Source organism: Aythya fuligula, chromosome 4, assembly GCF_009819795.1.
Source record: "Aythya fuligula isolate bAytFul2 chromosome 4, bAytFul2.pri, whole genome shotgun sequence".
Lineage (NCBI taxonomy): Eukaryota > Metazoa > Chordata > Aves > Anseriformes > Anatidae > Aythya > Aythya fuligula.
Genome location: NC_045562.1, coordinates 52880769 through 52897507, shown reverse-complemented (window position 1 = coordinate 52897507; position 16739 = coordinate 52880769). Strand labels below are relative to the sequence as shown.

The 16739-nt window shown below is 34.8% G+C and overlaps 1 protein-coding gene across 3 annotated transcripts in view; it reads right to left on the bottom strand.

The window, feature by feature from the left end:
- PDS5A (PDS5 cohesin associated factor A) overlaps nt 1-16739 on the bottom strand; it is a 78581-nt gene that overhangs the window by 12868 nt on the left and 48974 nt on the right. For all 3 annotated transcript variants that reach the window (XM_032186453.1, XM_032186455.1, XM_032186454.1), the window contains exons 13-26: nt 15687-15800; nt 15079-15160; nt 14260-14308; nt 14000-14139; nt 12184-12299; nt 11431-11536; nt 9777-9937; nt 6921-7044; nt 5609-5767; nt 5276-5344; nt 4477-4613; nt 3646-3769; nt 3163-3367; nt 2561-2675 (exon numbers count right to left, since the gene is read on the bottom strand). In XM_032186453.1, coding sequence (XP_032042344.1) covers nt 2561-2675; nt 3163-3367; nt 3646-3769; nt 4477-4613; nt 5276-5344; nt 5609-5767; nt 6921-7044; nt 9777-9937; nt 11431-11536; nt 12184-12299; nt 14000-14139; nt 14260-14308; nt 15079-15160; nt 15687-15800 — 1701 coding nt within the window. The remainder of the gene's footprint in view (nt 1-2560; nt 2676-3162; nt 3368-3645; nt 3770-4476; nt 4614-5275; nt 5345-5608; nt 5768-6920; nt 7045-9776; nt 9938-11430; nt 11537-12183; nt 12300-13999; nt 14140-14259; nt 14309-15078; nt 15161-15686; nt 15801-16739) is intronic.

Genomic DNA, 16739 nt, shown 5'->3' with positions numbered 1-16739 from the left:
TTATAGGGAGAAGCTATTATATTTTGACTAAATGCTTGTTTTAAGAATTTTTCATTTATGCTATAAAACTCATGTGGTCCAAGTTATGGTTTGCTGTCAAGCTGCAGACCTGCAAGTGGCTAGGAGGTCAACAACACTCATAATGTGGTAAAATACTGCTTAGCTGGGAAAGATATATGGGTGGGGTCTGAGAAGTGCAAACCTTGCCAGCAGCTCGTTTAATTCTCCATAAGAAAAATTACCTTTGAAAAAGAGGCTAAAAAAAAAAAAAAAAAAAAAAAAGCTAGAAAAATTAGATGACCAAACGTTAGAATTCCCTGTCCACAAAAGGCCCAATCCTCTTTACTGATACAAGTTAAAGAGTGTAATGTAAGAGATGAAAGAATACTTCTCTCAAAAACTCAGAGGGTTGTACTTTATCAAAACATTTAAACAGACGTTTTAATTGAACATCAGCTAGCTACTTTCTGACTTGCATCCAAGAGCTACAAAGGATAAGTAAATAAATGCATTAGCTACCTTTACATCCACCTATTTACTATGCTCACTGTGCTGTTACCATACCACACCAACCAGCTCTTCAAAAACCCTGTTCTGTCCAAAGATTGCTACCGACGACGAATTTTACTCTGACAATGCCAGTTAACACACATTAATTTCAATAGATCGATTTCCAGAGTAAGTCAATAAATAAATAAATCAAACGTGAACAAGACCTTTCCAAAACAAGTAGGATTCAATGTAGAAAAGTATGCACCCAGAAGAACAGTCACACAAATAATGTTCACACTCTGTATGCGTTTCATTGTTTTTGGAATACAAATTCAGAAGGAAGAGACATTGTTCTCAAACAAAAAAATAAAACCAACCAACAATTCCATAGGACAAGCTTGAAAGACTCAATAAGTATCACAGATTATGACTAAATAATTTACTAAGTGTATTTTTACTTTATGTGACTGTACTTAGGCCGTATAAAACCCAAGATGAACTGAGGAGACAACTGCAGAACACGCTGCCAGTCTGTTTCCAAAAGTCTGCAAGCATCTATGTCAACACTTTAAAGTGAACACTCTGACTCTCAGAATTCTTGAAAGAAATTCTGTATTACATTGTATGAGAAAAATGTTTTGCATTTATCTCAGGAGACTCTTCGGAGAAGTATTCCTGCCAAAATTCCTGTACAGAGTATTTCTTTGTTTGGAGCAGTCCTCTCTCTGGCTAGTTCAACCAGCCGGTGACAAGCATGAGAGAGGAAATCTGACAACAAAGGAGAGCTATACAAGGGGTATCCAAAAAAGCTCTGTGCACTAGAAAACACTTCTCAGAGAAAGTATTAACTCAACAACTGCAAATCAGAACTTGTTCCTCACATTCTGGACAGAACAGTAAAGTACACATTGGAGTGCTTTCAGATGTTGCCAGGAACAGGGAGTCCCGGGACAAAATGTAGACTTGATGATTAGGTAAGAAATCTTCCCTGGCTTCAGGTTCTGACCAGGTGGGAGTCAAGTAACTCAGAAATCAGAACAAATCAAGTTTTTCATTTAAAGAATGAATCAGACTTGGCCTCTCACAGGTGAACGTGCAAAAAGAATTAAGATCTGAACTGGTCTATTTGTGCCAAGAATGTATTGCTTTTCTAATGAAGTGTAGGGTTAATTACTAATGTATTGCTTTTCTAATATTGTAGTATGTTGTTGTACATGCTGCTGCAGTACCAAAGCAACATCGCTTACAGTTCCACCTAAAATGAACACAAGAGAAAACCAGATCATCAAAACCAAACAGGCTGGGGGGAGAGGTGTGCCTCAACAATTAAAAATGTAAATTTAACAATTTCTAACAATTCATTACAAAACACTAAGGAAGACAAAAGTCATACTTTAGGTCTCAGAGATTTTTTGAGGCATACAAGAAGGTCTTAAACTGGAAACAGTACAGAAAGCACAGAACAAACTTCTGTATGGAACGCTGGTGTAAAATAATCTGTGCTGAATACATTCAACATTACTAAGGCTGTACTGTAGACGTACAGTGGACATGGCAAGTTAGCAGCAAATTGAGTACCAATTCTGGTAGGTTTGCATAAAGCAAAATAGTGAATTTCCAGTGAAGCAGGACTTCAAGCATCACTGGCATTACATTTTTTAGTTTTAAGTAAGCTCTGTATTTTATAAGCGTATATGTATTTATTTATACGTAATATATACACACACAACAAACACGCACACATTTGGACTGACATTACTTAGTATCACTATTGGGAATTTCTACAGATATTCCTAGGCACAAACAAAAGAATCTAAAATCAGTATTTCACTTTAAAAGAAGCCCACACAATTGACTAATCTGGTATACTGAGGTATGACCTGGAGGTTACCATTTGGGCTTTCAGAATATACTCCTAAGCAGTTTCTGCTTTCCTCCCTTTCTGAGGTAACTTTTTGCAAAATGCTGTTGATAAAACAAGAGTTCCTTGTTTTTTCCCTAGTATTTTTTTTTTCCAAGCACAGAAAAATTCTCAGCAACAACAATTCTAGAGTCATTTGACACTTACTCTTTAACATCACGAAGCTGATCAACATCCTGAGGTTTTGTGAAATCTGGATCATGTGCCAGTAAGTGAATCATATATGGTACCACATATTCAGGCAACAATGATAGCAATTTTTCTACAGTAAGAAACAAAAAACATACATACACACATGCATCACAAGACACGCTGTTTCAGAGGATTACTTTTTCAAAAAAAGAATGTAAAACTTACACTTGCATTATTTTTGCTGAGAATTTTACTTCCAATAAATCATTAAAAATAAATAAATGAGTTTTACTACTACAAAACTATTTGCCCTCACTTCAGGAAGAGGTCATAAAAACATCAGAAAACAAAACTTTATTTTTCAAGTAAAACAGCTACCATAGTAACAGCACTGTATTTTACATATATAATTCTCAGAAATGCATAGGAAAGTATTTTATAGTTAATGATAATGCTAAACTAAGCAAATTTAAATTTGAAAGTATTTAATATAAAAATGAGAAAACAAATTAAGCTTAGCATTTCTTTACAAAAGCAATTTGCTTAACTTTAATAATTACTACTTCCAGTTTAGTATTCAACTACTGTATTCTTAACAATTTTACTGAAATACTAACCGTTAGCCATAGGATTCTGCTTAATATATTCTCTTCGTATACTGATGTTTTTGAGCAAGCACTGTCTGGCATGTGCTCTTCTCTCTTTCACAGGATCTTTGGCACACAAAGCAAAGATTGCCATATATTCCAAAGGGAGAAGTAATTTCACAAGTGCCTTATGCAGTTTCTGGGCAAATATCTGCCTCACTTGGTAGCACTCATCCTATAGCAACATAAAACATAAGAGTGCAACCATAAAAATCTTGTTTAAAAAAAAAAAGAAAAAAAAAAAGGCAAAAACCATCAAGATGGAATTATGAGGAGAAATATTTTAAAAATATCAACAGATGCATCACAGTAAATATTTGAAGTTTCAAGAACTCTTTTGAAAGCTGCAGTGAGGAATAAAAAATACTAAATTTAGCAGCAACAAAAGCTCAAATGTTAGGACTCTGTACTTATTTAATTAAGAGTCACTTCAATTTAAATACAGTTACTTACATTAATGACAAGTGCACAGAGTTGGAACTGTTCTGGGGTAATTATTTCATGGTAACAGGGTTCCTGTGCAAGCTTCATTATTGCACTGCCAGCAGCTAATCGTAGTCGAGACATATCGGATTTACTACACAAACACAAGAGGGGAAAAAAAGAAAACCACAACTATCCTTAAATTACTTGTAAAAAGAAGAAATCATGATATGCAAGATCATTCAATGAGCAAGTAAGGTTTTTCTCTTTCAGATGAGATCACAGTTCTATCAGTTCAGATCGGGTTAAATTAACCCAACCAAATCTGTGAAGATAAGGTGTTTTGCTTTCCTCCTAGAAACTTGATTCCAGTAAAACAGTGAAATGAGAAGAGATAAATTTCTTGTCTGCATACCACAATGTAAATCAAAGCAACATATTTGTCACAGATTCTTTCCCTCACCCTCTGAATGGAGATGAAGTATAAAGTAACCTCACTGCTGGAATGAAGAAGCTCCACCCAAAATTGCCCTAGCTGCTAAAATGTGTTAAATCTGATCACCTGGTTGTTTACAAAGACACTCCTGAAGGTCTTTTTGTCTCTGGAAGGTCCTTTACTAGCAAGGTATCTAACAGTGTTCTCAGACAGATTATCAGTAAATTGCAAGAAAGAGGGAGTATCGAGTATCTTTTCCTATGTGCCATTCCACTCTAAATTTTAAATTCCAGTCAGATCCATTTTCTATCATCCCAATTATCCAACATGGTCTTCACCTTAAAATTCTTAAAAAGCTCTAAAGGAATTTATATTTACTGAAATTCTACAACAAAATTGATAGAAGCTTGAAAGTAAAATCTGACCTGATTCGTTTCTGTTCTGTCAAGTCTCCTTCACTGACAAGCATAGCTGATAATAACCGGAGTGTGGAATTTGCAGATTTTGATTGGTTATTTTTCATACCCAACAGCCAGCGTACCAAAAGCTTAATTGCTTGCACCTGTCAAAAATGAAAAATAAAAAAAAAAAGTTACTTTCTAAACTTGATAGTGAGTAAAACCTACTGTTGTCAGTTTGAAATATCCAAAGACTTATTAAGAGTTGATATATTTTAAAAGGAACAAAATGAAGCAGTAAATATTTACAGAATGAAGAAGGAAGTATCAACTGTTGTTCAGAATCATCTCAACAAGTGCATCTATGATACTTGCCACATGATTAGAAACAAGACCAACTAGACAAATATTTCTAGAAATTAACACAATTAGCTTCACAGTGAATAACCTACGAAGCTGAATGAAGAAAATTAATCAATGTGTTTCAAATCTGTTTAGTCAGTAAAGTCAAATTACTTTTCTTATAAGAAAAACTAAAACTTTTGAGTGTCTGAATTTTCTCAATATACTCAAGTGTAGTGAATGCCAGAAAATAATAGGAGGTTAAAAAAAAAAATATAAGCGAAGACACCAAAACACATGGTTTCCACCAGTTCTGTAACTGTGTGTATAATCCCAAAAAACCCTCTAAAATAGTGCATATTCTAAAAAAACTAATACCAAAGTACTCAAAGGGATTTACTCTTATATTTTCCATTGCTTAACTTCAAAAAAGTAAGTTTTTAATCTTAAATATATACATTATTATTGAGAGCTGATCATTCACCTTTGCTAATACTTCTGGAGAAACCTCTTCATCTGGAGACCACAATTTTCCATTTTTCTCACCTGTTGACTACAGATACTCATGTAAGTTTAAGAACTGGTTTAACCCATACAGAAAATGTAGAGATAGAAATGAAGAAGAGTCATGGACTAAGCTTTCTTTCACACAAAAGATTTATTTTTATAATGCAGTATCACTGTACGAGCCATTTATAGAACATTCCTTTATTTACCCGATTTACAAGAAAACAGCTCTATTCCCCAGAGAGTTAATAGCAAGCACACAGAACAGCAAGGACTTATTAAACTAATAATAATAATAAATCAATCTTACCCTGTCATTCATTAGGAGATCTTTCACAATGAAATTTGCAACAACAGATTTCATTGGAGAAGCAAACTGGTCTGGGGCCAACATAGAAATATGACCCAGTGAGACTAATGGAGTTATAAGTTGCTCTGGTACATCAGCATTCAAACTTCTACTAAGAGGCTAAGGAAGAAGAGAAAAATCAAATTCAAAATGAGCTACAGATATGTAAATTACATGCCCCAAAATCACTTATTTTACTATTGGACTGCTGATGATTTTACGTTTTGTCCCTTAGAATTAATAACACTAGCCAAACGAAATGGAGAAAAAATGCAATTTCCCAATTAACAGAATAATCAAAAATCTCGCATGAGATACAGGCAAAACACTTATGATCTTTCCTGTTTTAACAGTGAAAACATTAAGTCTTGGGAGACATGGGAAAAACCCTCAGCTCTATTCTATTCATGACTTGTGAAAACCTTAATTTTTAACTACAAATGCCAGAAAATAATAGGAGGAAAAAAAAAAAACAAAAAACCTTGGAAGCAAACAGCAACACTTCTACTGGTGGTCAGTATTTCCCTTCCAGACAAGGGTTACAAGGATAATTCCATGCTGCTGTGTCACTCAGTACCTTTGCATTGTATCCTGATAGTAGCGAAGGGAACATGAATTTGCACTCTCATGTAAGTCTAAGCAGAGAGATCAAACTCTGTAATTCAAAGATTTTCACACTTCTGAATTATGTTCAAAGACAGCCAAGGTGGAGAATCTATATTTTACAAGTGCAGATTAATTAAGAGCTTACAGTGAAAAGTAGTAACTTCTCTGTTCTGTATAATGTGAATCGCTTCACAATTTGTTTAAGTAGTGAGCAGTAAGTCATTGTCTGAGCCTAGGCAGTATCAGAGTATAGTTACTCTGCAGTAACTTTCGTAGGAAGAATGTGCTGTATGAGCAGAGACCTTAGAGCATGGTAACTCAATGCAGTTTGGAAGTAGACGATGTTATTACTCATTTAGTACCTACTACAGGTGCTCTCATGGGAGTTAGTGTGGATCATTCTGGCATATTTAGTTTATTTTCCCCCTACTTCTCCTATATAGACAAAAAGGAGTATCTTATGTATCAGAATATTACAAAATCAAGACTGTAACAAATAGAACATTAGTAATTTGTTATTGTGAAATTAATGACTTATCTCAACTACCATGTACCTTTAAGGCTTGCTGACCTTACAAATTGTTATCTGTTAATTAGATGTATGAATTAAAGAATAGTCTCAATTAAGAACAGAAACAAATCTTAAAAACAAAAAAGCAAGACATACCTCAAAGATCTGTGCAAGTTGCACTTCTTTGTTTGAAAATATGGCATGTATACAGTGAACAGCTTGTTTTGCCTGATGAGGAGTGCCTCTTTTTGCTTTCTGATGCAAAATCGGAATTAATGTTCTGTGAACATTAAATAATTTAAAATATAATTTGCAATCTACAAAACATACCACTTTTCACCTATACAGATATATCCCCATAGAACACAGCCCTACAAATCATGTGCCCCTTTGAAGCCTGTTTAGAAAAGATTGTAATCACGAATTGAAAAGTAAAATGAAATTTATTTATAGTATTACTTGTTGAACATCTATCTGTACACTGTTAAGCAGAAAAAAAAGCCCCCAGGGAAAATCAAGCATGAAAAAAAAAAATCAAAATAAGATTAGCTAGAAGTAGCTGTTAAACAATAGTGGGTTTAGAGGCCTTTACTGCTTTAACTTTGGTCTTTAATTGCAATGTATACTCAGGTGAATACTCAGCTTTGAGTTTCTGCATTTCAGTACCCTAAAATCTATTTGCTGATCAGAGGTCACTGAGGGAAAGAGGAGGGCAAAAGCCACTGCAGGGACCACTCCTTAAAGTGCGGGAAGGCAGGCCCATCACCTGAGATAACACTGCCTGAGACACTAACTCATGAGGTTTACCATGTAGCTCAGTCACTGAGATGGGAAAACAAAATCGTTTACAGAACATCCAACAAACATTTAAAAAAAAATCCTACTTTATGGAAAAGCTCACTAACAATACAGCATTCAGTATATGGATTATTTAGCATGCAAGCTTCACTAACAAATTCTACATAATCAGAAGTAGCAATAGAGATGAAAGAAAAGCTTGCAGGGTTGAAAGAAGCCTTGAAATTTTTTCCTCAAAAAAGCACAGAACCTGAAAACTAACAAATAATCAAAGACCCCTTGAAAAAACGTTAGCAGCATCCTAAGGTATGCAGAAGTGGCATACATTCGAGAGGCAGGAGACCTTTTCTCCATTAACACTAGTGACAGGACCCGCGGGAACGGGGTTAAGCTGAGGCAGGGGAAATTTAGGCTGGACGTCAGGAGGGGGTTCTTCACAGAGAGGGTGGTTGCACACTGGAACAGGCTCCCCAGGGAAGTGGTCACTGCACCGAGCCTGTCTGAATTTAAGAAGAGATTGGACTGTGCACTTAGGCACATGGTCTGAACTTTTGGGTAGACCTGTGCGGTGTCAAGAGTTGGACTTGATGATCCTTAAGGGTCCCTTCCAACTCAGGATATTCTATGATTCTATGAAGTCTCTTCTCAAGCCTGCTAAGATTCTGCAACTTGGATTAAGTAAGGAACAGAACACCACAGAATTCAGTGAAACTTACAGATAAAATAAGCATCAGTGCTCAACCTACAGTTTTAAAGTCTAACTGTATCTAGATTAAAGGGCCTTTGCCATGGGTTGATGCATCATTCACAAGCCATACCTCATCATATCCCAACTGAGGTAAATCTGCAAAAGGTAGAACTCAACGTGTTTAATGGCAGTTACATTTGTAAGTTGTTTGAAACCCAATCCTGACTATACTTCAGCAGTATCTGGATGAGATATAAAGCCAGAAGAAATGTCAGCGATATCAGCTCCTTTGACAGAAGATGATGTACCCCAGCAATGCACAGTCCTAGTTAAACTCTAGTAGCTTCTGGGAACTATACTGACAAATGGGTTGCTTGGCTTTTCCTTCTCTTCATGTACAAATGTTTTTGGAGGTGTCTTGTGTGTGAACTTGTAACATATTTCTTTTGCCCAGAATCTGATTCACACAATCATAGAGTGATCAAGGTTGGAAAAGACATTCAAGATCATCCAGTCCAACCATCTACTTGACCTACCAAGTCCCCTCACTAAGCCGTGCCCCTCAGTGCCTCGTCCACGCATCTCTGAAATACCTCCAGAGATGGGGACCTCACCGCTTGATCACCAAACTCCATGAAGAAATTCTTCCCAGTGTCCAATCTAAACCAGGTTTCCAATCTAGACCAGGTTTCTCAAAGAGAGTCCCATGGTCTAAAAAGCCAAATCCCTGGCTATAAATACGACCAGTTCTCCAACCACTCAAAGCCATACGAATCACTGAGGTTACTGCACTCTGTTGGTATGCACTGCTGCATGGTTGAGATGTTGTTTCAATATTTAAGAACTTGAAAACTTGACTTCATAGTTAGGTAGTAACTAATTATTTAGTAACTGTTATAACCAATACAAATATTATAAATAGTTAGTTACTGAATTAGTTACTAAAAGGCAAATTTTAAGGTTTTTGATGTCACCCACAAAATTTTGAAGTCTGCGAATACCTAGTAGATAATCAGCAGTTAAAGCACGTATTGTGTGATGACTTACAGACAGCCAATTAATCTTCGTTAGAAATTCATGCTTGCTTTTGGAACTTACTTCCCATTTTGTTTCATAACAAACAGAGCTGTTAAGCATCAGAGATTATATTTTCATTCCTCACAGATAGAAAATATTGTGCGAAGGAAAGATATGAGTGGAAATCATGCCAAGAAATTACATCTTCACCATGTTTTTGTTTTTGCTTGTTTTGTAACCTGGAAAACATACTACACTCTGGCTTTAATGCATCTATTACAAGACGACTTTCAAGAAGTACAAAACATCTTCAATAAATACACAAGAATTGAGAAAACACACAATTTAAAGATTTAAGAGACAGAAAGGTGGTGAAGGAATACAAAATGATGGAAAAGCTGCTGCTGCTATTTCTGGCTATAAAGTAACATTAGGGGCAATATATTGAACAAAATACAAAGAGCCAGAAGTCTAGGTATGAAAAGTAGTGTGTAGGAAATAACACTCACGATCTTATCTGTGGCAGGTCTGTTTCTATTTTGTGACCCGTGTTTCTGAAAATCTGTATGGCTGCCTCAGCTACTTTATCATCTTCCATCCTGAGGCACTGCAGCAGAGACTCATAGGTCTCCGCAGAGTGAAACGAGGTAGGATGTGTAAAGGACAGAACCTGTAGAGATGCATATTAAAACAAAAGGTATATTTACCCATGGCAAATGAATCATCAGAAAAACATAATTATAGCTGTTTATGAGCCTTACCATCAACATAAATAGCTATTACCTGCTCTTACTAGATTATTAAATTCAATAACTGCATTTTGAAAAACTGATATAGGCATTTTCAAATACATTCATCTATGCTTTGTTTTCAGGACCTCTCCCCCAAACATTTTATAAAAATAATGAATTATTTGAGCATGGAAACATATCTATTAAAACAAATATTTATCCAGGAGTATTCATTTATATTCCAATCTACTTAAGACCATTTTTTTTTCTACATAATTTAAGTGAACTAAAATCTTAACTTCTCCAAAATCTATAGTCCTGGAGCAGAAAAGAAATCAAGAAGTTAAATATATACACAAAAACAAATCACAGATTACTGTCTTTTAATTTAAAACTAATGAAACAGCACATTCTTTTAAACAGAAGTAACATCAAATAAGAAATTAAGCGTGCAGAAATTCAAGGCAGGATAAGAGAACAAACTGTTATCCTGAAGCAAAACTATATTAAGTATAGTAAAGTTCAGATAACATATGGTAGGGAGAACAACAAAAAAATGAATATATTTATGTATTTGGGGGGTTTATCTCATCTTGGTTTCTTTGATCAGAGTTGGCTACTTCTTGTGCGACTATCAATGTGTGAAATAACATTCTCAAAGGCATCCAAGTCACAGCAACAAAATCTTCAAACTTGTCAGCTTTCTTTTCTGAGCTACATTACCAAACATTTCTTTCTTGTGTACTTCTGCGTAACTTTTTCTACCACACTGTTGCCATTACCAAACTTGGTGTGATGAACCTCCATAACCTCCAAGTTGTTCATTCACATTTCAGAAAAGTCTCACCTCAATTATGTGAACTTCCTATCCACACCCTCCTTGATATATTATACTGCTCTCTTTGTAACATATTGAAAATAAAGCCTCATTAGTAAACTGCCAAATCCAGAGATGTTTTCCAGATAATTCAAATCCTTACTTCTCCACCCAAGCATTTCTCACTCATCACCACTGATTTAAAAAATGAAATAAATTTCTCTACAAACTTGGGCTCTTGAATTTATTGCTCATTTTCCTTTCAGCCTCATTCAGGCACCAAAAACATGCCTCCCTAATCTGTCCTTTTCTCTTCCTCCCACATAACCTCTGCAACTTCTTCTTTGACTTCCTTAAGCAGAAATCGATTTCTGCTTTCATGTGCATATTTCAATCCTTGGTGCCCTTTTCAAAACATACTTCTTCCAAAAACCCGTTTCTTTCATTCTTTTTTTCCTAAGTAAGTATTAGTAATCAAAACTTTGCTTTCATTAAAAAAAAAAAAAAGTTATCTAAACAATAACTATTAAAAACATGCAAATATTCATTCATTAGTCACACCACTTTAGTTTCTTCCTTTACAAACTACAGCTACATTTTTTAGATTTAGATTACCTTGAGAAGTTCAAGTCCTGCACGAATAGCAGTGTCAGGACTTACACCCTCCTCTTCATCATCAGCTGTCCCCTCTATTGATTTATTCATCAGTTTTACTAGTGCACTAAAATAAGAGATGCAAAGGAAAAAAACAAATGAACTTGACAACATGGCTGGACACATCAGCAAGATTACTTGGTTTTGACAACAAGTAAAGGGATGGTGGTTTTTGTTTTTAAACCAAGCTATTTCAGCATTCTTTTCCTTCAGACTTAACTTACTGCAAATTTTAGTTCTTTAGGAAGAAAAAGACATGTTGGCAGCATTCAGATCAACACATAGTTGCATGCATTTCAGAATATAATTAGGTTGCCAGACAAGTCTCAAAAGAAATCCAAACATTCTCTTACTCAGTCCCACAAAAACTAATTAATTCATCTGTTATATGGAAGACTGTGCTGCAGTTAGCTATGTGAAAATTATGATCATCGTTTTCACCTTAAACCCCACAAATAGCAGTTTCACCGGGAGCAACTGCTAGAATTTTAAAATCATTTGTAGACTTAGCATTGCAAAGCAGTAGCTAAAACAAAAATCCTCATATTCTCTAGATTGCAAGAAAACTACATCTATATAAAATGGTTTTTTGTTTGTTTTTAATACCTATTTACTGTTATGACAGACTTATTTAAATCCCATGAAAATCACTTTTTTTGTCATTTAAATCATCTTTGTAATCATTCATGATTTAATAAGATCTTCCAAACTTACCTAATGGCTTCTGAGTCGATATGTACAGGGGCAATTCTTTCCAAAAGAAATTTGACCATTTCCAGAAAAGGATTTGTTGGCTGCTTAGGATTTGCAAGTTTCCGGGCTATCTCTCTCTACAAGAAACGTTACATTGCAAACAAGAATTATACTAATTTTAATTATTTCTTAAGCATGTTGAATAAGCCAAATAAAACCAGTTCTTTGAACTACAGAAATTGTGTATATAATCAATGAAATGTATTTTAAGGGGGACTGCTGTTATCCCCACAAAAGCAGGCATACAACAGTTAAAACTAGGACGTGTGTAGGCTTCTAATGAGAGACAGATTCAAAAAAGAACCAATGGAGAGCTAGCGTGCAACACAGAATTTAAATATCTATGTAGACAAGAGTAATCTGTAAATCTGTATATAACCCTCCTGCATGCTTCAGATTTCATAAGCAACAATAATTGCAGTAAAAGCCACACTACTGCAGATGCGCAGAAGCACTATGTGCTATTTGGGCTATAGTCGATGTTCAGACCCCACATTCTTGCCCATGAATGTCTTGGAATCAAAATCTCCCTTTCCCTTTCTGAATGCTTCAAGTGTAAAGAACATTAAATTCAGCTGCAAACCCAGCAGAAGGTGGTGGATATGATATTTTTGTTTTGAACAGAAGTCTCAAAATGTCCTAAAGAAAGGATTTCTCAACTTTTCTTCTCCTGAAGGGTTAGAAATTGTAGACACTACACTGACTATGACATAGTCCTAACCATCACGCTATAGTATCTTCAGAAAGAGGGCAGAATCCTTCCTTCTAAAATTGCACCACTGTGCTCCCAAAGTGCAAAACTCACTAGTTTAGAAGGAGACGTATTCCGTACACTAGTGGTTAGGAACGTAATTCTGAAGGCCATTCTGATTTCTTCCCTGGACAATTATAGAGCCATTAGACAAACACCGGGAAACCTATGTTTTGTGATTTCTGTCAAGCAAATTGCTTGCTTTATTTTAGGACCAAAATGTCGGGGGGTGTCAAAAAAAACGTGATTGTTGACATTGTAAATCTCTGGAGTGGTTTTATTTAATATTAACGCGTGTATTTTCATAGCACAGTTAAATATATGAGAGAAAAATAAAGACTGATCTCAAAATAATGCAAGAAGAAAAATAAACGAACAGTAAGCAGACATTATTATATAATGATATAGCATTTGTCTTGTTGGTACTTATATATATTATATATATGCTGGTATTTTATACATAATATGTGTCTTGATGGTTATTATGTAAGTTTAAACAGGGTCAGGGGATAGTTTAAGAACTTTACCATAAAAGAGACTCTTTAAAGACTAATTTCATTTTTTATTTCAAGTTTATATTTGATCCTCATAACCCCATAAGGAAATTAAACAAACATTTTCTTAGAAAGCAAGATGATAATCATAAGTTATATTATCAGTAATCTCTGCTGTTAATCAAAAAGGTATTTCATAGAATCATAAATGGTTTGGGTGGAAGGGACCTTAAAGATCACCTAATTCCAACCCCTCAGGCATGGGCAGGGACACCTCCCATGAGACCAGGTTGCTCTAAACCCCATCCAAACTGGCCTTGAACACCTCCAGGGGTGGGGCATCCACAGCTTCTCTGGGCAACTTGTGCCAGTGCCTCACCACCCTCAGACTAAAGAATTTCTTCCTTATATATAAACGTCATGAGAATAGGAAATACATTAAAAAAATCACATTAAGGTACCAAAACAGACTATTAACCTTGAATAACTGTTTTAATGCAAAAATATAAAGTTTGCTTTTCCATTTCCTTACCACACAGACATCTGCCTGTTTACACGAACACGTAGGGCTAATTAACAGTTCAAGCTGGGATCGAAGTTTTTCATCATCACCTAGAACCTGATTGAATTTCTTCACAAAATCTTGTGCTTTTCCAGGATCTGGTAGGTTTTCTGTATGATTAAACAGAATTTAACATTAAATAAATTTGCCACTTCAGTATGCCAAAATTCACAGAAATACAATTTCAAGGAACACTTTAACAGCAGTTTACTGAACTTATTAACACTTACTTGCTATGGTCATCAGCTTTCCAAACATGGCAGCACTGTTTGCTTCTGACTGGGGAGGACAGCAAATACAAATAAACAAACGAAGTCAGCATTATCTCCTTCAAAAAATAAAGTCTAAAAGCTTTATTATTATAAAATAAAGCTTTAAGCTTATCTGTCAGTTCTTCTCCAGCAGTTTGTTCTACTCTGTAATCTGGGTTTTAGGTTTTTAAGAATAAACACTGTCTTAAAAGCTGTTACACGGCAAAAAGGGGAAAAATCTTCTTGCAATACCAAAGAAATGCAAAAATTCACTAAACCTCGACAAATCAATTGTCTGTACTGTTGGAAAAGATCTAAAAAAATAAGCAAAAACAAACAAGCAAACACTCAATAGGCCAACTCCCCACACTAAATCCCCAGACCAACCACAAACTCCTATTAACAGCTTCTGCTAATTTGCTGATACACTTACAGGTAACATTCCAATATAAATACACCAAAACTTATGTCAGAGATTTTCCAAATGGAATATATTTTAAGTAGTTTATAAAGCAAAAATCAAAAAAGGTCTGTCAAAAATGGGAAAAAATCTTGGAAAATTTTCTTAACTTTTTCCAAAGTTATTGACTGGTAATAAAATATCGTGATAAACTTAAGGAGGCCAAGCATTACTTGCATTACCTGCAAACATTAACAAAGCAACTTTACTTAATGAGAACAGAACTTTGTCTACACATGGAAATCAACAGTCAACTGAACAATTAAAACAGTATTAAAAACCTATCAATTAGTCAAACAAATCTATTGGATAAAGTATTAATATTTTCAAAACCGTACTGTGGGCTGCTTATGCAAGTCTAGTAATTCGCGTACGTGACTCCTTAACATGTTCTGGCACTTCCACATCTCATTCAGCGCTCTGCAAAAATAATAAATAAATAAATAAAACAGAAAAGAAATCTTACCAATTTGTTTATTGCAAGAACATGCTGGACACATTAGTAAACAAGATTATTTATTTATTTAACAAATGCAACATCCCAAACCTACTACATATTAAAAATAACCATTCGAAACAAGGTAGAACTATTCTCTTCTTGGATAACATCATTTTTCCTTTTTATTCAGTTACTTTTATCAGTTTCATATACGCAGGACAACCACAGTATGTCTTGTAACTGCACACTGTTCTCATTGGCTGAGAACAAATAGACAAAACCCTAAAACCACTATTCTCAAATATCAAGGTATCTTGTATAAAGGCCTTGTACAATTTGTATATAAACATTTAGATATCTAAAGGGAATGTTTTGAAATAATAATTGCAAATAGTGCTAAACATCAATTTTTTATGTTATTTAAATCCTGATAATATAAGCAGACAACAGATATGTTAGAGAAGACTGAAAAAGAGCAAGTATTTGCTGAATGCAAACTATACTCACTTGACAGCATTTGGATCCAAGCTAGCATACAAATAGTACAAGCACTTCATTCGCTCTTCTGTTTCCAAATTGTGTGGAACAAGATACTGAGCAAAGATTTTCTCTACTAGTAATCTGCAGGGAAAGAAGAGAGAAAAACCTCTTTGGGTCAAAAAGTGGTAATATCTTTTAGTCAAGCTGAAAGAACAAGAAATATCAGAAGTCACTGAAACTACTTTTTTCCAAACAGCGAAGAAAGAAAGTATTGGTCTTTTTCTTGTCTGTAAAGATCCCTTCCACCATTAATAGAGATTAGCAAGCACTGCTTCTTGAGAGCTTTTACATTCATTTTCACCTTTAAGAGGGTGTAATTGCTTTATTTGTCACCATCTAAATCCTCCTTTTTCTCTAGGTTTTGAGAATCTACCTGTGTTCAATCTCATACATAAGAAGAAATGGATACAGACAGCAAAAATATCAAATAAAGGAGAAAGAATACAAGAATATATCTTAAAAAGGAGTAAAAGTAAAAAATCTGAAGTATCCTAGAGAGGAAGGGTAAGATAAAATTGTATTATTTAACAAAAGAACAATTGAAACACTCATGCTAACACAGAAACCATCGGCATTAAAAAAGGTGAAGACAAAGGAATACCAAAATGTATACAGCAAAAGGAGCAAAGGGGAAACTGAGGGCAAACCAAACAAGCAAAAACATTCTCCAATTATATCTTCTAAAAAAACAACAAATCAAATACAAGAATACATACTTAAGGTTTTAAATAAAATAAAAAATTGAGCTACTGTATAACTGTACAGATCATCTAATAATCTTCCCCTCCAATAAAAAAACATTCAGATATTAATTTAATCCATAGCAATGAGAGCTGTACACAATATCCAGCTACACAATTTCATATTTGTGGACAAATACTTTGTGTGCTTGAATTTACAGACTTTGTTTACTATGATTCCTAAAGGCACCCTAGGAGGGTCTTGTACAAAAGAGCAAAGAAGTCAGCACAGGTCACACACATCTTATTTCTACTTAAAGAAAATTCCAAGGGACATGAT